The sequence below is a fragment of the Bombus vosnesenskii genome, unplaced genomic scaffold, assembly GCF_011952255.1.
Source record: "Bombus vosnesenskii isolate JDL3184/JDL3185 unplaced genomic scaffold, Bvos_JDL3184-5_v1.1 scf7180000013272, whole genome shotgun sequence".
Taxonomy (NCBI): Eukaryota; Metazoa; Arthropoda; class Insecta; order Hymenoptera; family Apidae; genus Bombus; species Bombus vosnesenskii.
Window position 1 is genome coordinate 1,588,541 of NW_022882930.1, and position 23,906 is coordinate 1,612,446.

General features: G+C 34.2%; 1 protein-coding gene across 9 annotated transcripts in view; it reads right to left on the minus strand.

The window, feature by feature from the left end:
• LOC117231243 (collagen alpha-1(XVIII) chain) overlaps positions 1 to 23,906 on the minus strand; it is a 344,917-nt gene that overhangs the window by 254,685 nt on the left and 66,326 nt on the right. For all 9 annotated transcript variants that reach the window (XM_033489490.1, XM_033489491.1, XM_033489489.1 and 6 more), the window contains exons 3-4: positions 11,141 to 11,406; positions 10,024 to 10,299 (exon numbers count right to left, since the gene is read on the minus strand). In XM_033489490.1, the coding sequence (XP_033345381.1) occupies positions 10,024 to 10,299; positions 11,141 to 11,406 (542 nt within the window). The remainder of the gene's footprint in view (positions 1 to 10,023; positions 10,300 to 11,140; positions 11,407 to 23,906) is intronic.

Genomic DNA, 23,906 nt, shown 5'->3' on the forward strand with positions numbered 1-23,906 from the left:
CTAATTTTGCAATACCCTGCCCTTATGAACAATGATGTGTATAATTTAAAAAAAATATGGCAATACAATATGCAGTTCGCCAGATAGTTATTTACACGTACATTCGAAACAACGACGTAATACCTCGCAAAGTATCAGGCTATGAGTTATTTTACATTTACCGCTTAAAAGAGTGGCATTAATAAGTAATGCAAAATACGGATTAGATTGTACGCATCCGGAAAGGCTGAATGCTACATTATCTTTGAAACACGATGAAACTTACACGAAGGTATTATAATGCCGCTGTAAACGTAACCGCACCGATGTAAAATGCGAGCAAAAGCGGTGTACCAGCCACGTTCTTACGTAACTTACGACCCTTTTATGTAGATTCGATCGTAAATTAAAGACCGTTGCAGCTTTCGCCGCGAAATAATTACACGCGATGCGTCCGCGGTCTCTTCTTTACGCTCGCTGATTTTTCCGGAAGCTTGATCCTGCAAGTCGCTGTCCAAATATAACACGGGATTCTATAAAGCGTTTTACATGCATATACACATTCAACGTTTACCAGGTCTTGAAAATAATCTGGATGGTTTTATAATTGAAAGTTTATTAATGCGCCGAATAAAGAGCATCGAACTGAAAGAGATTCTGATCCTAATCTAATTTTGTTGAAATATTTAGCAACTTTGAGAGATTTCTAATTTCGATACCTTCTCCCACTTTTGCTTGTAATAGGTGGATAGAAGTTGCTGGGACGTCGAAAATTCCGTAGAACTTGTTAGTGCTTCATAGTGCGAGTATGTAGCTAAGTACCATCAAAGAATAATACTTTTCTAGTTCGTAATAAAGTTCATTCGATACGTAAAACGAATGGAATTTTCCACTATCTTTTTATAAATATTATACTATATTATACTATATAGATATTATCGTAAAATTTTAATTTTGCATTATCATATTTCTTCTGTCGATACTGAGACCCAAAATGGAACTATACATATATATATGCCTCTTAAAAAAATTACCTATTTATTCTCACTTTATCCTCTTGCCTAAATTTGAGTAAGTTTAAACAAAGTGCATCTCGGAATGATTAAAGCGTGCAGTGAAGCCACGGAACGTCACTGCAGAATTAGAAATATGTAGGCGAAGACGTGAGACATACCTAATTTCTTGAAAAGCAAAACGCTACACTCTTCTTCTGAGAACGTACAAATAAGAAGGAAGAAACTGGCATTCAACCTGAAGCAAAAGCGAAGAGTACTGGAGATCGATCGAATTCTGGAAAAAGGGAAATAGAAACGATAGGTATAATACGCTTACGAGGTTTCTGAGTTGGAGATGTATGAACAGTTAACAAACCCTTGGAACACTGTTTCTTGTATTTTTAGGTCAAAAAATAAGCGGCATGATATCGGAACGGCGCTACACGCGCTGAAAGCAAATTTAATTTTCTGGCAGAACGATTCGATCAAACGGTACATTAATTGATCGTAGGTTGCTTTGACCTCAAAGAACTACGTGACTCGAAATTGGGACGCAAAACAAAACTATTGTTTAAGGAGTTTCGGAAGGTTTGGAAAAGATTTTTTCCAGGTGAAGGTAACAAAGTATAATTATTCCAGGTAATTTATTGTAAACTCTGTGGCAAAGTTATGAGGTCACTTTCTTCTTGAAAAGATTCAAGATAAGTCCATTCCCCTTCGAGAAACTTGCAATTTTCGACGCGAATATTAACTTTGTCGATAAATAGCTTTCAGAAAATGCAAAACCTATCCTCGATCTTCCAATAAAGTTCTACAAACTGTGAATTCACAATTGTTAATATTTTATATCAAAATTTTTATACATTTACAATTTATGTATATAACCTCACCTATGCTTATACATATTTGTATATACTTAAAATTTATATTTTCAGTTTATATTTCCAATATTGTTGAAACTTCGTTAATTCCAAGCAGATCATTCTCCTCGTCTTCTCCTTACTACATCTCCGAAACTAGAAGCGTTGAAAAGCTTTATAAAGTAGCTTCCGAACCGAATGGTTCACTTGGCTTTGATTGATCGAGTTAAAACAAGCCAGCTGCATCCGATTCGTAGCCGAATCATTCCGATGAATTCATACTGGCTCCGGCAAACTTACTTCGTTTGAGACAACGAGAAAAGAAAGAAGATAGCAAAATATAAAAGAATTCAAGAGGCATTACTTCGGAAGAAAAGTAATCGCGCGAGACAGAAAGGCGAGAGAACGAGCACAGCTCGACGACACACGTAGATAAACGACGAATTGTTCACGGGTCAGATCTTCCACCTCGATTCACCTTCTTTTGTTGCGTCGAACTTTCCGCGTTCGATTTTTAAATCGTCCCACACCGTTCTTGTATCCCGACATGCGTTATTCGATAACGTATATCGTGTGTCTGAAGAAAGGATTATGTATATTCCTATCGAAAATCGAGAGATTCGACGAATGCCCCGTTTCTGTCACGCGACAGAGCATCGTCTTTCTTTATCGTTGCAAAGTTGAAAAATTACAGCTTTACCGAACAGACTATAAATGGACATTCTGTTCTTTTTAAACAGTTTCTTAGCACATTTGTGATCTGTCGACTGCTTTTGAACGAAATATCAGGTCATGCTGAAAGTTTCTGCGATTTTTAGAGTATTTCAGTTTAATTCCGTACACGCGTATGTAGAACTCGGACAAAATGAAATAGTCGTTGAAAGATACGAAGGAACATCATTCAACTCGATACTGTATACGACAAAGAAAGTTTCTAGGGGTATATTGTGCTAATGTATATACTATAGAATGCGTACGATTTTACACTGATAACCTACGTTGGTAGACCAGTACTGACGTTTTATCAGAAACAAACCATGTACCAAGATTTTTGACTGAGAATGTATATTTTCGAAATATCATACAAATAAAAATAGAAACTAATTGCTTTTGTTGTATTCGTTTGTCAGCATACTTCAGAAACCAAACATGAGCCATGTAGTTCACAATTCTAGAATACGACTACTTTTCTCGCTGTTCTGTGATAAATTCTGGAAATAGTAAATCTCACATCATACTTGTGTGTATCGTAAATATTACCATAATTAACCGAAATATATTTCTTCGTAAATTGAATTCATATTAATTTCGAGATTTTCGGGAATTCGAGGGATCCCGATATCTTTATCAATCTTTGTCGTAATATTCACTTGGACAGAGATTTCATTAAACGTTGAAGGAAAACATTTCATGGAATTGGCTTAAGTCAAGCTACCGAACTCCGAGCCTAGTTCGATCATTTATTTCGGCAAACAAATTGCGAAAGCGTGGTTCGAAACTGCTGCGAGCAAATTCTGTACTATAAATAATTCCCAGTCAATTCATAATCGAACCAGAGTTTATGAAATTCTAATGTCGAAAGCATAGATTTACCCTGGTTCGTTGAAGTCTTTGCCCTGAGACACAGCGAAAGCCAAGCAATTTAACAGCATTTTCCACCCTTCGTCTCGATCTATTAAATTCGTCTCGATAAATCCACCGAACCTCGTATAAACGTTTTATCAACTAATAACCGAGTTTCCCTCATAAATTTTCGATATTCTCACGTCGATGATAGGTATCTGCTTTTGAAAGTGCCGCCTTGTGAAGCATCCAGGCAATTTGCGAGGGATTAGCTTCGAGCGGACGAAACGTGAAAAAGAATACAATACGATACCTTACGGTAGAGGCAGAATGAAGAAGGAATTCAGAAAGAGAAAACTTCTTCAGGTATCGTTATTCTAGAAGAGTATGAGAAGGCCAGGTATAGGAAGCATGGTGAAAGGGGACTGTCAGATGGAAATAGCAGTGAACACTCGATAAGAACGTCCCTCAGGAACCACGCCATCCAACGAATGGAATCATTCGACGAGACGTAGGTGTACGTGCATGTGGTTTTATATGGAAAAAGCTTTTTGGAAAAAACGATTGCTTTTCGATAAATATGCCTATAGACCTATTGACCAATAAAATCACGACAGTCGATTTCCTTTACAATGGTAAGGAAATTTCAAAATAATTCATATAACGCGCATAATATATTCATAATAGATTTTTACAGGTGTCCTAACTTTTGTAATTCATTCTGTGAGTTATCATACGTATATGCCAGACTAAAGTGCCATTAACGCGAATTATTGCATTCTCAATGAGTTTCCGACAATGAAATAGGAACTTTATGAGATATTGAATTATTTTACAAGTCGCTAAAGAGTAATTAAACTTTTGGTGCTTTTGTCTATTCTATGAAAACGAAAAATTTTGATATGACGTAGTTAATACACTCGAAACTAGCGCGTGCATTTAAAAAAGTTGTTGCTTCTCGATTCAATATCTTACTTTTTATGTCAAAACTGATATTAGATAAATTAGTGATCATATACATGTAATCATCATATAATTATAAATCAATGCGATATAATCATATGATCATACAATGCAATGTAAACTTCTGCGTGTAACGTCATGTAACTCTTTCTCACGAACGAGCTTAAATGACTCCGATCAACAGAAGAAGAAAATACGAAAGTAAAAATTTAATCGGTCACACCGAAGAATATGAAATGTCCTCAAACTCCAATTTTCTCCAATTGAACGATATAATTCCATTAATAAAAGATATTCCCGATTGCTCGGAAACGCTGTTCGGCTTTCTATGAAGTGGAATTCCATTTTTCTGTTCTCACCCTTTGAAACAATGCGGAATCAGCGGCTTGGAAAATAAATTGTCAATCAAATTCTGTCTAACTCAAGCAGGTCAGAATTCCGCATAAACCACATCTATTGAATTAAATAGCCGATTTAATCGGTCCAAACGAGTGTCTTCGTTTTTTTTTTTTTTTTTTTTTCTGAATAAAGACTATTCACGCAAGCTGCGTGCTCGTAAAATAGAAACATTCGACGATTCAAAATTAATTTCGATTCGACGTTTTTCAATATTTGAAACGGGTGTATGATCGACGATGCGAAATAACATTTCGATTGCTAGAACATGTATCTGCAAATAACGAGAGGTCCTTTTTAACTGATCAAATATCGATAAAACAAATAATTCTGTCTTTTATTAGTTTTATTGGTATTTACTAATCAACAAGACAGATTTTATCTCTTGTTAATTGAAACAAGTGGAGCCAATGTGGAAACAAATTTTCATTTCGTTTATTGGTAAAATCATTAAATCATAAATCTGAGACGTTATTAAGATTGTAATAATATGTATATATGTATATGTACGTAATATGTATAAATATGTATGTATTTTAGACAGAAAATAAGCGAAGAATATGCTATATTTAAAGCTTACTGGGATTTCATAAATTCATATCATAAAATTGTTTTGAACCTAGCTTATCTCTGACTATTTTTCCGTAACTTTTTTTTGAAAGCAATTTATACGACTGCGCAAAAACAGTAATAAGTTATATTATGAAATTTTTAATATCTTCAAGAATCTGTAGTATGAAATTTTCAATAAACTTGAACTAATAAACAAGCCAGTTATTTGAAACATAATATTCGTCCGTCTAAACAGAAGCTTAATCACCTATAATTTACTTTTTTAGTTTTTAATATCTTCAAAAATCTGTAGTATAAAATTTTTAATAAGCTTGAACTAATAAGCAAGCCAGTTATTTAAAACATAATATTCGTCCGTCTAAACAGTAGCTATAATTTACTTTATCACCTATAATTTACTTTAAAAATAAAACAAATTTGTTTATATCCGACGCTTTATAAATAGAATTAAAATTATACCTACGTCTTCGTAATGCTGGCAGTGATTAAAAAGCAGTTCGAAAAAGCATGGAATGTAGAAGCACGGCGCGTTAAAAAAAACGTAAAAAACCAAGCAAGCAGATCGCGTTAATATTCGTTCGATAGCAATTACTATTCTTCCAGTTTAGCTGTCGCGTTGACCCGATTCCCTCGACAGTTTTATTTATTTATCGTCGCACGACGAACCTCAGCTCGCGTCCATTCCGATTTCATTTAGATATTTAATGACGATTTTAACGGTGTCTCGTGCGCTCAACGTTTCTCTAAACACGAAACTCTATAACGATTTTTATTGGTCAAATATATATCATCCCACCATTAATCTTATTCGAGGTTTAGATATTTATCTAAAAACGACAACGTTCTATAATAATTTCATAATAATTTCATAATAATAATTTCATTTTTCGGATGAAATTGTAATTAAAGTTAATTTTTAATATTACGAACCGCCATAGTAGCATGAACTATTCATTGAACATGACTAAATTTGAGTATTTGATCAATACCATATTTGGAAACATAGTGAAATATGTAAAAACGTAAAATATATAAAGTGTTCATTCTTTCACTTGGATAATCAAATAACCTTTAATATTTTATCGATCAGTTTAGAAGAGACTGAAATATTTTATTCCATCAACCGGCTAAACTTAATCAAAATGTATTCGATTTCACTAATTCAATCTGAGCTATTGCTGATCTACGTGGGTCGTTCAGAAAGTACAGAAGCCATATAAAACGATGGAATCTCGACTTACAAAAGGTTATCTAGCTTTATTCGTGTATTGGCGTAAGTTATGCAAAACTTTGTGTTTAAATATTTCAAATATTGTCTGTAAAAATTCTTCCAAAAGAAATTCACCACCGATTTACAGCAGTTAACGGTAATAGAGTTACGGATGAATTATTAGTAAGTCTGTGAATGCGGGATTTAATAAGAACAAAGAAACTGTACGTTATCGTAAGCATTCAGGCTGCTCGTCTCTCATTACAAAAGGGCTCAAGGACGTATTTGCGATTTCATTGCAAATGATATTCATTGCCTTTTTTTTTTTGCAAAAACTTAAAGAGTTTTTCAGTCGATAATGCTTCACAAGAAACGACGATTTAAAGAATTGAGTAAGACGATGGTTATGTGAACTGACGGCGGAAGCATATGACAAAGACGTACAAAAAGCTCGTATAACGTTACGATAAGTGTTCAAATAGGGCTGGTGGTTGTATTGAAATATAACTTAGTATATGTACTAAAATTACCAATAAAGAAAACTTTTCAAGATGCATTTGTATCGTTGTTATTTCAAAACGGATATTACTTTCTGAACGATTCTCGTATGTATAATACATTTTCAACAAAAACCGCTACTTCTAGCTTCGAAAATACCATGCTTGACAGCTGTTTGCTTTACGTATTGTGTAAAATTGACAGCATCGTAACAATGGAAATGTTATAGGTCTAATTAGTGAAGTCTCTTAAAACAAATTTTAAACAAAGCAAGCAGTCTCTATTTGAAATATACCATAGTTAGTTCAATAGATTTCGATTTTCTTATTACGATACCTATGTTACTTCTATTTATTTACTATTTATTATTTATTACAATTATATTTATTTCATTAATATCTACTCGTCGAAAACAGGATTAAAAACGATATAACAAGCAGATTTCACAAAGGTCGATAATTCCTTTTGTTCACTTTGTCCAGATTAATGCCGAAATACTGTTGACAACAGGAGAGCACAACGATAATTGCGAGCAAATCGTGAGAAATATTTATCTGATACGAGAATATCGTTATTAACGATATTTTGGAATATTCACCGGTGATCTCGCTTTTGTTTCGCATTATTCTTTTCCCATCTCATTATTTCGCTTTATACGCCGTATTTTTTCTCCCTTTACCACCGTAATAATTTTTATAGCCAGTTAATGGTATTTTCATCATACTTCGCGGTGAAATGTCCAGAGTATTTTTATTCTTGCAATGAGAATACCGTAGATTAATCGCTTTTGACTGATACTCGACCGTTCTACATACAGAGTGCTTCATAATTGAGGAAACCTGGATCAAAGCTAAATCGCCAATACCGAAAGACAATGAGAAAAAATTTCTATAAATAAAACATCAATACGATGCGTCCGTAGTTTAGAATTATAATCGGTGTTCTCTGAAATCTTTTCTGAAATTTAATCTAATGCATTCTGTTTCACATTTTATATAACTTCATAAATTGTTACATTAAAAGGTATTCTTTCATTCGGCAATTTCAACTTTAAGTACGAAACAACGTATGATTCTATATATGTATGCATTTGAAAATGATAGTAGCTATTTGTGAATATTTATGCAAGTTTATTAATGTATTACTAATATGAATTACATATATATATACATACGTTTGTTCCGTCGTATATTTCCAGTTGAATCTCTTCGAAATAAAAATTATACAAAGATACTAGAAATGTTGATAAAAATGAGTTAACACGAGAGAAACACCGTCGGTATAATATTTCATATTGAGAAGAATTGAAATTCGAAAAATAAAAAGAAAAATTATGAAAAATAGAAAAACGAACGGTAGTAATTTTGCCGATAAATCGGAGCGTATTAATCGTAACGGTATAATTTCCCTTCGCCGAGTAGTGCGTTGCTATATAATTATAACGAAATGTTGCAACGCGCCAGATTGCAACAATTATCGTCAGTGGCTAATTAACAAAGAACCAAAGTAAATCATTGTCTCTGCACGCTATCGTTATGGGGCGCGTACACGGCATACGGAAAATCGGAGTGCATCGGTATGGAAGCTAATTATTGTTAAGCGACGACTTGAAATGGCAACCAGAAAATCGATGTACCGAACGGTACGGTCTTAAAATTACAAATAACTATATCCGATTGCCAAGCGAAATTGTAATAAATGTGCTTAAGTTATTGTTCGTGGCGATAATCGCTGAATACTTCTATTGCGTGAAATTTTACCAGAGTAACTATAGTGATTATTCCACGCACTTAACATTTAATCGAGTCGTGTGATTATAATTTATTCTACGATTATCAGGAATAGTACAATCCGCTGAATTTCGAAAAGCTTACGGAAAGATTTTGCAACGTTCTATAATTTTCAAAGAGTTTTACGAAAAGTACCTTTAGTTAAGTAGTTTAAAGAACCAAGTCAATTCTAATATACCATGAAAGCTCTTTGAAAAAATAACGACTGTGGCGAATCCTTTAAAGAGATAGTATACAGGATTTCGATACTGCGTTTTCCAATTTCCACCTTTCCCTAAGTCTTTTTCTTTTCCACGACACGACATTATTTCAATAAGATTGTTTCCCTTTTTCTACTTCGTCGAACTTTTTGTTCGACTAACTTGATATTAAATTTTTACTCCGAAATATGACCCTAACTATATACATAACTATATATCGAGAGATTTTCTACTCACGGTTCTGTGACCATTGCGTTTCGAGGTTAATCCGTAATCGTTGGCAACTCTGTTTGACTCGACGAGACCCGAGAGACAAGTTTTAATACTTACTTAAGAACGGAACGACTCTGAACGCTTCAACCGATCATTTTCGTCTTTTCACAAACTAAAAGGGGAAGCTACATGCTTCTTTGAACACGTTTCCTTTAATAAAGTTGCTATTTTCAGGAAATACCTCTCAAACGAACTATTTCGTAGTGAGACGTGATACGCAGGATAGTTGAAAAAGCAAAGTTGAATCTGTTTTCTCGTTCGTAACGTTTCAATTTTAAGAAGATTGCTCGTGCATAACGATAAATAAATAAAAATAATCGACACGCTGATATTTATGAAATTTGTGTTTTAAAATTAATGTCTCTGAATCAAGGTATCACAGATTGATTTACAATTGAAAATTTTCTAAAAATATCCTACGATATTTTAATTTTGAAATTGTTATTTTTGAATATCGTTATGTAGGTTGTTAATGACATATGTCACTTTTTTACAATAGATATCACAATGAATCTCGAACTTGTTTAGTTTCTAGGAAAGTAAAATTTATAGTCGGTTTAATCGATGCCGGTCCAATTTACTCGATTCGGTCATAAACCAGTAACCAGAAATTACAGTTTCGTTATCGAAAATCAAAACAGATCCAACCTAGTTCAGCGCCGTTCCAATGACTACATCAATTTCAACAGCAATACTAGATGATAAAATCCTTTATGTACTTACATCGTATTTTTCCTGAATATGAGGCCCAGCTTGAGCGATGTACAACGTGCTGGCTGTGTCGAACATCAACTCCAGAGGAATCCTCGTTACTCGTTGCTTGGCCATTTCGTGACAGTTTAGATATAAGGTGACATCAGTCGTCGATACTCTGATTACGATCTTCGACCATTTCTTTGTCAACTTCGGCACCGTGAATTTCGCCACCTCTTCCGAATGCGAATGCAAATCAGAATTGGTGTAGACCAGTGAGACATTCTGGTTTGTTCCTGGACCATCCTATAAAAGAGAGAATTTTATATTTAATATTAAAGATAATAAAATTTCCTTTAGATCGGTTTGAATCGGGAGAAAATGCCAAGAGATTCGAAAGTCGAAGCGTTTTCGCGCGGTCTCAACCCGTCGCTATCGATTCTCATGGGGATCGTACTCTCTTTCGAAACGTCGAAAGCAACGGAGAGCTGCTTTCGCTGCGGAACACGTAGAAGCGGTATTACCCGTGGAAACGGTGCCGCAGGAAACGTGAAAGATCTCAAAGAAACTTGAAGACCCGGCAAGCTACAACAACGGCCTCAAAGATATTGAGAAACATGAGGAAATGCCCTCCATACACCGACAAGGAGCGTCGACTTAAAAGTCTATCGCGCCACCGCAGTCGGTTCCTTCTAAATCGACCGATTGTACTTGGAAATTTTTGCCTATTTTCCGATTTCTTTCATATTCAGACCCGAATCGTTTGTGTTTCATTTCACAGTTTTATGAAACGTAATGCGATGAAAGCAGACGAGTGAGACTGCGAACCCTGTCTTATCAGAAATCTTTTAAGTTTTGCGCTCGCCATCCACTGTTTGAAATATATTATTATTGTTATAGGAATGAAGATACGACAGTGTGATCGTTCATTAACATTTTTAACTAAAATAGAAAAATTTTAAATGGAAATATTTTTGAATTTGTGTATTATTTGGTTACAAAAACATTTTATGTTGGTTGTATGGTAAGAATGGAAGATAACGTAAAGCGTCTAATGAAATAGAATAAAATCGCTTCGATACTATATTTCTATTGTTCCTTACAGGTTCCTTACACATCCCTTGTATGTATAAATTGATGTACTTACGGATATCCGGATGCCTAATTGCACAACAGTTTCGAAAGGATTTAGGACGGCGAAGAGATAACTGGTTCTAAATGACGTCGGCTTAAAAGTTGCCACCAAAGTGAACTCTGCTGGCAATTTTTCCGGCAAATATAATCGATACGGCTGTTTAACTTCGGAGCCAGGTCGGAAGCCAAAACTTGGAAATCCGTCGAGACCATCGTCGATGTACAAATTATTGTCGTCTGTTAATGCCACGGAAGCTTGAAGTAAATCATATTCCAGCTCTGAAACAAAAGGGTATGAAGAAAAACAGTTAGAAGGCTTTTTTCTTCAGAAAATATGGATTACAACTCTTTGACAAAAATTGTATATAATATTTCATGGCCGCAAAGAGAAGTTTTAATCTCAATGAGACATAAACATTTAGATTTCGTACATATCGAACTAAAAACGTAAAGTTATATTACATCCTTTAAAATAAATAAATTGATTTTCAATCATTTATAAGCCTCTATCTGTTAGCTAATATTTGATGAACATTTATTATGTAAAATCCGGACTTGAATTTAATATTAAAAGCCCCGTTAATATTAAAAGTCATATTAAAGAGTAATAAATAGAATTATTCAGGAATTGTGATTATTAATACGTATACCTATAGCGTAACAAAATGCGAGAACAGAACCAGATATATGACTAATACAGGTTGATCGATCAAGGACTCTACGGTTCTTTCATTTTTATTTAATCCAAGTCAGAGGCAAATAAGCTAACTCTCATACAAGCGTACCTGCGCATCTCGTTTTCCCTTATTTCTATTTGCCAACCTGTTCCACAAAATTGCAAACTCCCTTAAGTAAAAGAGAGCAAAAGATTCAGGACTTGGAGCTTCAAAGTGTATAAAACTCCTCCCGTTAAGACGATTTTAGATCAACATCATGAAAGTGGACAAGTACTTGAGAAGGGGAAAAAAGAACGACGAGGATCTCAAACATAATTAGAAATCCTTTCCTCGGAACTTTTTTAAGAATAATTCACAATCCATTATATCATTCTAGCAAATTTATGATTTTCGCTACTTTTTCAAATATCAGCGATCAACTAACATCGAACAATTCTCGATAAAAAGAAAATATCAAATATCATGAGATAACGATAGATACTACCGTTGTATAAATATACAATCACTGAAATAAAAACTTTAACGATTCATGCGATTTCTGGTGCGAAAATCGACAGAAACGAAGTGTAATTATCGTGAAAATTGGAATTTTTACATAATTTCATTACGCTGATCCTTTCAGTGATCAAAATTTCACTGCAAATTCCTTTCGAATCCCTCGATGCTTCCAATAAAGCCCCAGAACTCTGGCAAAATTCACGAGCTCTATTTTCGGGGAATAACAGGGAAAATAAACGAAAATCCATTCAACATTCCTACGTCGAAAAAATAGCTGAATTTCCCGCCTCGAGATTAAATGATAATCCAGAGGGATTGTTATTTACACAGGGAAATACTTGACCGGCGTTGTTATAATGCATCCCCGGTATTATGTGGCAGGCGTCTAATTTGCACCTCTCGTTTCATGCAAATTGTTTAAACGCAGTTCGAACAACATATCGGGTTCTTGTAATATCACGGTGAACCACGGATATTATTTAAACGCGACTGTTACGCGAACTGCTCGATTCCCTACGAGACTATGGTTAATTAACGACACGCTGTTGAAAACGAGGCGAGTCGCGGCAGAGGGGGGCGAAAAATGCGAATCGACGAAAAGTAGTTCAAACTCGAAGCGAGAGAACTTTAATTAATTCGGTGCGTGGAGACTTGGGGCAGCCGCCTTCACGGGATTAGTGAACGAAATCTTGATAAAGCCACCAGGCGGATACGATTCGGGCTACGAGAAAGTCCTGAAAGGTTAACGCCCTTGAACATCTTGTTTGGTCGAACTGATTGGAATTATTAAGCAGTTTAAATTGGACAGGTCTCCAGACGTAGTTAAAGTTCGCGGCAGCGAGTTACCTTTTTTGAAATTGGAATTGGTTGTGAAGTTCCTCGATCCGTGGAAGAACGAGAAAAGTAAAAAAGCCCTTGAGGGTATTTGTTATCGTAATTCCTTTACATGGATATTATTTTAATTTACTTGATAAGTATTTTTTACATTGATAGGTAATGGTAAAAATGTGAAATCCGTCAATAATAGTTTCAACCAATCAATTCTAGAAATAACTAAATATACAAATTTTACGAACAATTTGTTTTACAGTTTAACGGGCAGTTGTTTCAGCCATTCGTAGTTTTCGCTGATAATCCATTCCTATTTCTAGAATTGGCTAGTCGATACTACCGTTAACAATACAATTTCAATGAAACTAGTATCGACTTGAAAAATAAAACCGAAAATAAAACTGGAAATTTTGCCAAACATTAAATAAAAGATGAGTCGATCTTCGAACAAAATAAAAAGAGGGGAATATTTTTAATGTTATCAAGAACTCACGAGAAGCAGAAATCGATAAATTTGATTATACAGAATTTATGGTAATATTTAAATTACTACGTTACACGAATAAGTTTTAATGTATAAATGCAACTTGCGAATTCAAATGGTTTTATACTAAATTCAAATGGTATTACACATATCTATGCTTTCCAAACTCAATAAAATTATGCATATGAATGATATTGGCTAAATTCATATTATATTGGTTTTATACGCTTTAAACTAGACTTCCAAGTGATTATGATCACACTTTTTTAATACATTACAGCCCCATTTCGCGCGCCATGCGTCATATAGATTCGCCAGACTCGATATACTGCGGTTACCCCAGCTGAAAGCTTGCTTCGATAATCGATATTTATTGCCGAAATATAAGTCCGTAAATCGCATTAAAAATTGTATGCCTAGCATTGTTCCGCTTGGAAAACTAACACGACTTTCCTTCCCATACGTGAACCTTTTTAAACATTATACGTTTAATGTAGATGTAGATATATATTTATATACCTGCTATTGTATCTTACGCTAAATAAATATAGCTATATTTCATGATTATTTTAAATTACATATCATCAAAAAATAAGTCAATAAATAGCTGTAGCACATTTTCTATTTTTTAATAAAATTCCTCTCAAAAATATTCCAAGACAGTTTTAAAACAAACCTCATAACACAATATCGTATGAAAGAGGAATCGTTATGAAATCTTAAATAAATGCTCAATTTCTTGCCAGCTATTCCTACGCTGGTCTGTTAGCCTGATACAAGCGGAGCAATCTTTAGATGTGTTTTCCGATGCATCTTTCGCTTTATCTTCCCCAAACAGGAGGTCTAGAAGCTATTGAGAGGCAGCTAGCTGTACAATACTTCGAATTCTAAATGTTCGATTCTGCTTTCTTAAAGCTTTCCCGCCGATAGGAGCACGTTGCAAGATTCGAGGAAGTTCGAGGGCGAAGATTTCAATGCTTGACGGATTCGATCACAGAATATACGTCTATGGAGACTTCAACGAACGCATAAGACATGATCGGTGGAAACCTTCCAAACGCGTATATTCTCCTAATACGCAACTACGTTTTGCGCAGACATTACAACAAAATACACGTCGCGAAGAGAATTAATGACATCAATCACGTGATAAAATATTTAACACGAGCTCGTATGGATTAATAAAACACACTGTAGCGTTATTTTTAAATGATAATCTTGTAAGAATCTAACAGACTAAGGAATCTCTAAGTATGTATTCTTTACTTCAAGATCTTCCATGAATAATTATTTCTGTGAGAATAAAAAATACATGTAACAAAGAAATATTTCACTGCGTGATTTCATATTAAATTTGTACGACGAGCAAAATAATTTGATATCTATGCAATTTTGTCATGATCTGTTTTCTTACGAAATTTTCCTCTTGCATCATCTGTAGAAACTAAGCGGTACAATAGATATGTATAAGAACATTGTCGGGGCGGTGCTGAGAGAATGTAAAGCAAGAAGTATTTCCTCGTTTAATGAAGATTGCGATCAACTTAATGTAATGGCAAGAACGAAGGCTACAAAAGTAACAATTCTCCAATTATAATTTTCTTATGCTGTAACTCTTAATTACGCATAAAAATTCTTATTCTTAAAATTCTGTAACTAATAACGATACGATCTAACAAGTTAAACAACTTTTATATTGTACCTTCCATAAAAGCTAACATCGTAGAAAAGTACTAAATCAATGTCTATCATATGACATAAAAGTAGGGCCAACTATAAAGTTGAGAATGAAACATGGAAACCGTTTTCATCGTGAAAAATGAAATGAAATAAGATTCCAGATACAGCTCACACGCGAGTAAATAACTCGATTGATGTGATTCCATCAAACTGTCAAAAGGCACCTCGAAAATACATTTTATGAAAGAATTACGTAAGGCGGCAGGAATGTATGAAAAACGTCATTGTTCCTATTCGAGTAAAAGAGAAGGATATTTCGCTCAAAACCAATCTTTCGCTTAAGATCTCTCCCGCGAGATGATACAGCCCTGAATTCATCGAAAACCTCTTCTGTATTTATAGGAATCCGCGAAGCGAATTCCATCGATCGTTACGAAGAAATTCGTTTGTTACGATCAGCAAATTGAACTGTCTTTCGGTCTTCATAGTTTCATAAATGCAAAATCAAGAGTAGATGATGCTGGCTGAACATATAGAATGTTCCTTCGGATAGAGTTCCGAGAAGAATAACAAAAATTGTGAATCTCAGATTAGAAATTGTGTATGTTAAAAAGATAATGTATATTTTTAATTGAATTACGATATTTGCAAGTTTTAGTATATAAGAAAAAGTAGAAAATAAAATTATGGTTTAAAATTTTAAAATTTCTTTTATAAAATTTCTTTTAAAAATTTAAAATGTTTAAAAATTTCTTTTATAGTGAAATTTTCCTTAATAAAGGAAGATAAACAAAGTAGTTTGACACTGTGCGATTTGATGGAAATGTGAGAAACTGTAAAATCGTAAAGCCATAGCAATTACTAAAGTTGTAACAGTAGATGATGATAATAATATCGCAAGCTACTTCGAAATTTTATGGAACCATAAAAATAAAGTTTGTTTTAAAATTTTTAAAAGTTCGAAGATTACAACAAGCGGAATTAACGTAGATCACGTTAATTTGATTCACGAGCTAACACTATTTTATTTCAAAAATTCCAACATTGACAACAAGAATCTACTTAATCTAATCTAAACCTACTTCTTAAACAAATCTATTGCGCTAAACACTATTATTTAAACTAAACACATACGCTAAACATTTAGATAATTAACGTAACTTGTACAAGAAATTTTCACTAACCTCCTCTCGCCATTACACCTTTTAATTCATTAAAGGACTTACGGTAAGCTCTCACGATCTCCTAAAACACGAAGCACAAAAAAAACGCCAAAAGAAAACTACCAACAACTTCCCTAGACAAGAGTTTCCAACTAATAAAACAAGGAATAGAGGGGAAAAAAGAAGGAAGATGGTGTAATACAATAACGATCAGTGTCAGATAAGGCGATCTCGAGATGGACCGAAAGTTCAGCGTTATCCTGTCGCGAGAAGTTCTCAAAGCTTGCCCTCTCGCGGGACCAAGTTTCCTCGAGGAAAGTCGAGGCCACTTCGGAATTTTCACGAGGACCGATCTTCTACAAGCGTCTTCTTACGTATCCGTTTCACGCCCGTTTTAATTCGATTCTTGCTGCACCAGCGATCGACAGAGAAGTAAAACGACCACTTCGGTTAGAACCCAAGGCAAACGTTTACCTCCACTTTCGCGGCTATAGATTCGCATAGTTTCCATCGTCATTTTCGTTCTCTGCTCGTGCTACGTTCGATTAAAAACTGCCGGCCAATTCCATGGAGATGATCGGGGTCGAGTTCGACGCGTTCACGCGCGCGCCCCAATGGATTGACACGGATGATTCGCGAGAGGAATTCGCGTCCGAACGATCAATTTCTCCCGTGAGCAAACTGCCAATACGAATCGATAGTCGGGGAACAATGCATACGAAATCACCGATTGATCCTAAACCGTGCTTCGCGGCTAATGAAGATAAATGGAGCATCCGGTTTTAACGCGATCTCACCCTTCGCACGGTTTTGCAAATTTACATTCGACCAACTGGTAAATAGGAAAGACTGGATTGTTTTTAAAGAGGTGTCTCTCGCGTGTTTGAATATCATCATATTGAATACGATATTGTGAGAATTAATTACAAGCCGGAAGATAATAATAATGTTGAAATAAAATTTTGTTAGGACGTTGTTAGGTATTAAATATCGCGAGATAATATTTTGATGCGTTTATGTGAAGGGTGATTTTGGGGCTCTGGTGAATGTTACATGGCAACAATGGGTTCATTAAACCACCGGATATAGCTGTTCATATTCTGGAAAGCAGAATTTTTATTCAGAGTCGTGCGCCGTAAAGGCAGCCAAATTAGCAAGTTTTCCGTTCCTTTGTTTTTGGAATATGTACAAAGCCTTTGTGAAAAATACATAAAACTTCTGTGTGAATTAGTTGACGAATTACTTTCATACAGAGAGTAAATTCTACCACATACACTTTGAAGCCAATGATAGTCCTAAGTTAAATATTTCTAAAAAGATGTATTATTTCTATATTTTGCCTATGCTTATGAAACTCAAGCTTGCTTAATGTCAAATAGTATTCGCAGTAATTAAATACTTCAGTATAAAATATTATCAAACTAAAACCGGTAACAAAATCCCACAGAAATAATTTTTCAAAAAAACAAAAAAACATTACGTTCCAAATATAACGAAAAATGTACCGCGTGTGTAGTATTCAAATATGAAAGTCGTAAAAGTTTATAACTGAGGCGAAAAAACAAAAACAGGGAAAGGTAAAAAATTCAAGCCTGCCGTCGAACGTCAAGTGCTGGCTTGCGATTTTTTAATGCGCACACAAATATTGCGCTGTAAAGCATTATCGATCTGATAAACGCATCACGTCAATTGAAAGGACAATTTCTGCGCAAAACTAGTTACATAGTAAATCATAAAAAAGAGGAGAAAACAGAAAATGTAGATAAAATTTTATCGAACGAGCAACAGTATGACCGGAATCGAAAGTGTGACATAAAATCAAACATCAGCAACAAGGGTAAAAGAAACAGAGGAACTATGTTCCATAAATGATACCCGAGAAATTTTGCAATTATCTTTGACAAAGGATATCAGGTTCTCCTATCGGAAAAGCTATCACAGCGTGTAGAAATGCAATAAAATATCGATCTTCTGTTCCCACTTTTAACATGCGCTACCAGATAACCGTAAGATTCCTCGAGCTGTAGAAAATTTAGAAATCCTATCGTCGATGCTTTCAACATACGTAAAAGTATCCGGACATCTTTGCGAGCAGTTTCAACCAATTCGCTGTGAATACTTATGGTTAACGTAAGCGCTGAATACGTGGCTGAAAATATGGCTAGTGAAACTCGTGAACCGAAGCTGTATACTTCGAACTACAAGTTTCAAGATATCCGTTAATGCTTAATGGAAATATGTCTTTCGTTGTTTTTAATACCTACTTATAGTTTCTAATAATTATTAGCCAGTTTTATGAATTAGAATAAACACGTAAGATTAAAATAATATACACTTTATGTGTATGTAATGTACACTTTATGCCAATAGTCCTCAAGAGGTTAATAATGAAAAATTGAAAAAAAATATCCTGTAAGGATTTCAAGGAACTTTTATAACTATATATGGTGAAAATATTTTCAAAAAAGGAAATAATGAAATTATCTGATAATTTTTAAAAAGACGTTTAAAGAAACAAATTTAATTATATATATTTATATATTATATATAATATAATATAATTATATATATATATATAATTTGATAAGATATTTTCTTAATTTTTCTTAAATTTTGCTATGAACACTTTGATCGAAGGAAAAACATTTTCCATTAAGATCTTGATATATTCCCACGCCACATCGTTGCAACTTGGTGTTCTATTAACTCAACAAGGAACGGTACAGTTAATTATTTTCACCGATAAAAAGCGTCGCCAACATATGCGACATCTTTTTGGTTTTGCACTCATTTCCGAGAGGATCGGTGCAACAGACGTGGCAACACGTGTACCGTCACGTTTTTACTCAGACCTCGGGACAACGTGTGTTTCAGAATGTCCCTAGCATTCGATAATTACGAGGTAAACTTCTTGTTACTCATTTAGCTGCGGCTTTACATGCGTTCCGTTCCATCGTGTTAACACGTCGACTAACGAGCGAAGAACTGCTTGTATTCCGCTCATGAAATCGCGATAAAACCAGCCATTGTCGAATAAGTGTTACATGTGCATTTTAATCCTCCATAGGGTGCTAAAATTTGTTAAACAGTGATTTTATGTAAACTTTGTCTCCTAAAAAAGTTTTTTTGAATATTTTTTTTAAATACTTACTGGATAATGATATATTTATTTGTCACATTTTGCTCATGACAATATCATACGAATGGAAAGATTTATTAAAACGGCAGCTGAAGAAATACTGAAACAAATATTTCAAAAACTAACTGAGAAAAATGTTACTTAAAGCAAATAAATCTTAAATAAGGTAAGTAATTTATATTTTCTAAAAATAATTTAATAGATAACCTGATAATTCTGTTCCATAAAACAATAAATATACTGCATATACATATATGTGTATATACTTATATCTAATTTCTACATTACTTACTGATTGTGTATCATATTATGAAGAAAAGTTTTACATTACTTAAGAAATTTAAAACGTTTTAAGTAAAAATGAACTCTATAGCTGCAACAACTTAATTTCTCTTCGTATAATTAAACTAAAAATTATAAGAATAATTAACCTCAATAACAAAAACGCTAATGAAAGCACATTCTAAAAAGAAATGCCATAAGAACATTAACCTACTAAAATGGTAACGAAATTACCATTTAGAACGATTTTCCACTTCTTTTTCACATTTATCTCTTCCAAAATTAAGAAAATAAAAAAATTACGCAGTGATGCTTGAACAGAGTGCGACACAGTCTTGACAAGCATGCAAAAGGCAACAATGAAATTAAATTGTAGGTTTATCCGATAAATTCGTTAGAGAACTACTTACTATTAAGTGACGCGAAACTTCGATGAGTCAAGATCGTAGAATGCTTTGATCTGCCGAAATTCTGTTGAAAATTCCTTTACTTTTCCTTGAAATTTCGCTTGTAAATAACTCGCGCGCTTTTATTCGACATCTTTTTTTACAAACTCTCGTGGTTCAACCTTTTCCTGTTAGATGGCGCCAGTCTGATCAACGATCAGTTGACTGACTCGTTACAGTCACTGCCTACTTTATTCCCTAGCACATAATTCTAAATTAACATTTCATTAAACTATTTTCTTTTTTCATTCAACTGTTTGAACAAACTTTTTAAATTAAAATTTAAATTAAATTAAAAAGCGTGATCAATCGTTTTAAAGACAAAAAATTACGTTGTTTATAAATTTACTTAATTTACATAGAACTTTGTGTAAAATTTTGGAACGTTCAAACGTACATTGGAAAAATGATTTTTTAACCAATTTTCTTCTTTGCTTACCGAGTTCTCTCTTATTTTTCCGTTGTATTCTTGTTAACAACTTGCGATCAATCAAACATTCTTTATGGTTCAACGGTTTCCGATCTCCAACTGATTTGTAGAAATAAAAGAGGAAAGACAAGAGCATTCCGAATAGACAAAGAAAAGTTACGAAATGGATTTCCGAGGCAAGGTAATACGAATGACTGATGATCCTCATTCGCCTTCCTCGAGAGTTAAATCGTGGGGCATTTCGCTTTTCCAAATTCTCATCAGCAATATTGTGGAGAAGAAAATTTGGTAAGACTGTTTGTAACGCCTCCTTATGTTCCAAATATTGAGAGTGGGATGAGAAAAAAATATTTGTAGCGAAGATTTGAATATATCCTGAGAATATTTACATACAATTTGTCTGAAGTATTTAAAAAAACATTGAAAAGTAGAATACTATCTTACAGAACATAATAATATATTATTTTGTTATTCAAACTTATCAGCAGAAAAAATGTCTAAACAAGATTAAGTGTAATTTTTGTCGTTTTTTACTTTATAATCCTGAAGAACTCGCAGAAAGCTTTCTCGTAGAGGTAACTCAGGAAACTCTCTTTCCACAATTTTTCTCATCGTATTTGAGACCAAATGGTGAAATTTGAATAATTTTGAATTGTAATATTCGAACAATATCAAACATTTATTGTATGAATTTATTATTTGTATGAATGATTCGATTAACTAGATTAGAATTAAAATAAAGTTGTTTACCTGCAACTCGATGAACTTTCGTCGCTTTGCAACGCGCGATAGCGACAAGACAAATCGAAGGAAACGACCCAGCAACTCTCTTGCTCTCTGTCTGTCTTGTGGAAACCAGCGCATCCAGACGTCGAACAAGTTTTATTTGTCGAGCAAGTTAGGCTAATTGTTCGCCAAGGCTGCGCGAAACGATGAGCCCGCGTTAATTGGCGAGTCAGCGGCGATTTAACGCGCCCTGAAATCAAAGCTCATGCGGGCTTACGGCGGATTCTACAAAGCGCTTTGTTTCACAACGAACATCGGCGACAGCGGACCAAGTTAATGGTTCAAGTAAATTGGGAAGCGAAATTGCAGTCCGCAATGCTGGGCCATCCTTACTAACTTGATTATAAAGGAATGGAGATGTTTGTGCAAATCCAATAGCAATCGACAGCGATCACTTATCATGGACGATTTTTAATAGTATATTGTAACTATTATACAAAACTTTTCGTGATTTGTCTCATCAATTACGAGAGCTTATTAATATAATGAATAATCGACCGTCTAAATATAATAATTTTGTAAGCTTACGCGAAATGTATCTCTGCAATGAATATTTTGTATCTATTTGTACCAGTTCTATGTGCATTTTTGCATCAAGTTTTGAATATTAATTTATATTAATTTTCAAATAAAATAAGTTAAGAAAAACATGATGTAGGTGTGGCAGTAATTTACAGTTTTAAATCTATTGTAAAATAAATTGTATTTTTACGGAGGCTTTGCGGCAGTACAGTAATATTTTTAAATGTATCGTATTGCACGAGTTCATGTGAAATAGACCAAACTATTAAACACAAAGAGAATACAGAAAAAAAAGATGGAACGTGCTCGGAGGTAAATTTGTAGAACTTATTTTTGTAACGTGTCTTGTCTAGAATTTCGAGATATTGCCTGAAAATATATCGCAGAAATAAAAACAATGAACTGGCAATCGTTTTGGGATACTAAAAACGCAATCAGAGCTCCAGGAAAATCGGCTTCGAAGGAGAATTTATTGCACCCTTTAAATCATCGCTTCCCTTGGAAATGCATTTTTCAATATTCTCCTCGCGTAATGCATCAGGAGTACGTGTGTATTTTGAAATTATATTTGAAATAGGTCGGGATTATTAATACTTTATCTACCATATTTGTATTGAAAGATAACAATATCTTGTAAACACTTCATCATTGACTTTTCTCTCCCCCACGCGCATTTTTTTTTATCGATTATTATTAGAAGAAATTATCATAAGTTAGAAATCATTTCTTTAAATTAGAAGTAACAAATTCAACTTTACCTTCGTAATAGACTAGACATTTTCATTTTACTAAATTAGAGACAAATTTTTCAAATTCGTTCGCAGTTGCAATGTGACATTTTGCGTAATAGATTCATTTCGAGTAAAAAATTTCACGTTTTTAAAACAGCACTGCACATTTTTCCCGTAATGTTGGCATTTTAAGTAAAATGATTTCATATTTCATAAGGATTACACTGTTTCATCCCTGACATTCCCTCGTTGCATTTTTACCCTGTCAGTTGTCCTGCATCAATATCTGTCATAAATATTTGTTTTCTGATGTGTGTGCATTGTCACGATATATCGAGTCCATCTACGGAAAGCAGCTGCTCATGAATCATACGCCGAAAAAATGTGGAAAAATGTTACGTATATCGTATCGTACTTCGACTGCTTTAAATCACACAGATGTCTATTTAATACATGAAGATTATTAACGAAGGTGTCAAAATAACTAAAGAAGTATAAAAGCCTAATAACATTTCTCTCCTGTAAACATCCTGTCACATTTTAACTCACGATATTTATAATCTCTAAGCAGTAATTATTCCACTCTTAATTATTTTATTCCTCGATCATTCACCATGAGGGTGACCTCTATGCTTGCTTCGTCAGCGATATTCCTTACGGCGAATCGAATCTAATTCCTAGTAAAAAATTGTTTTTTGACATTAGGTATCGTCGAGGTGAAAGAAAGAATTTCGGAAATCTGATTAAATAGAGCGTGGCAAAATGTTATATGAAAGGGATCGACAGATTCTCGCAATTATTTGCCGCGAGATGTTCAGCCATTGTTCGAGGCCGGCTTCGACAACGAGCGATACAGGCCGTCTTTGGCTGGTGCGCGATGATAAATGGCTCTAGAGAAAAGAATGGTGTTCGTGGCAAGAGGAGATCTCCAAGCCACGAATCGGGTTCTCAGGGACTATCGAAAGACTAGGGGAAACCACGATAAAAGAAAAACGTCATCGAGTGTTGATATAATTCATTAATCAAATCCTGATTAATTTTCAATTTCGTGAAGGAAGCATTTCCTTTATGGACGTGGCAAAAATTACTCGACTTGAAACTATGATTGAT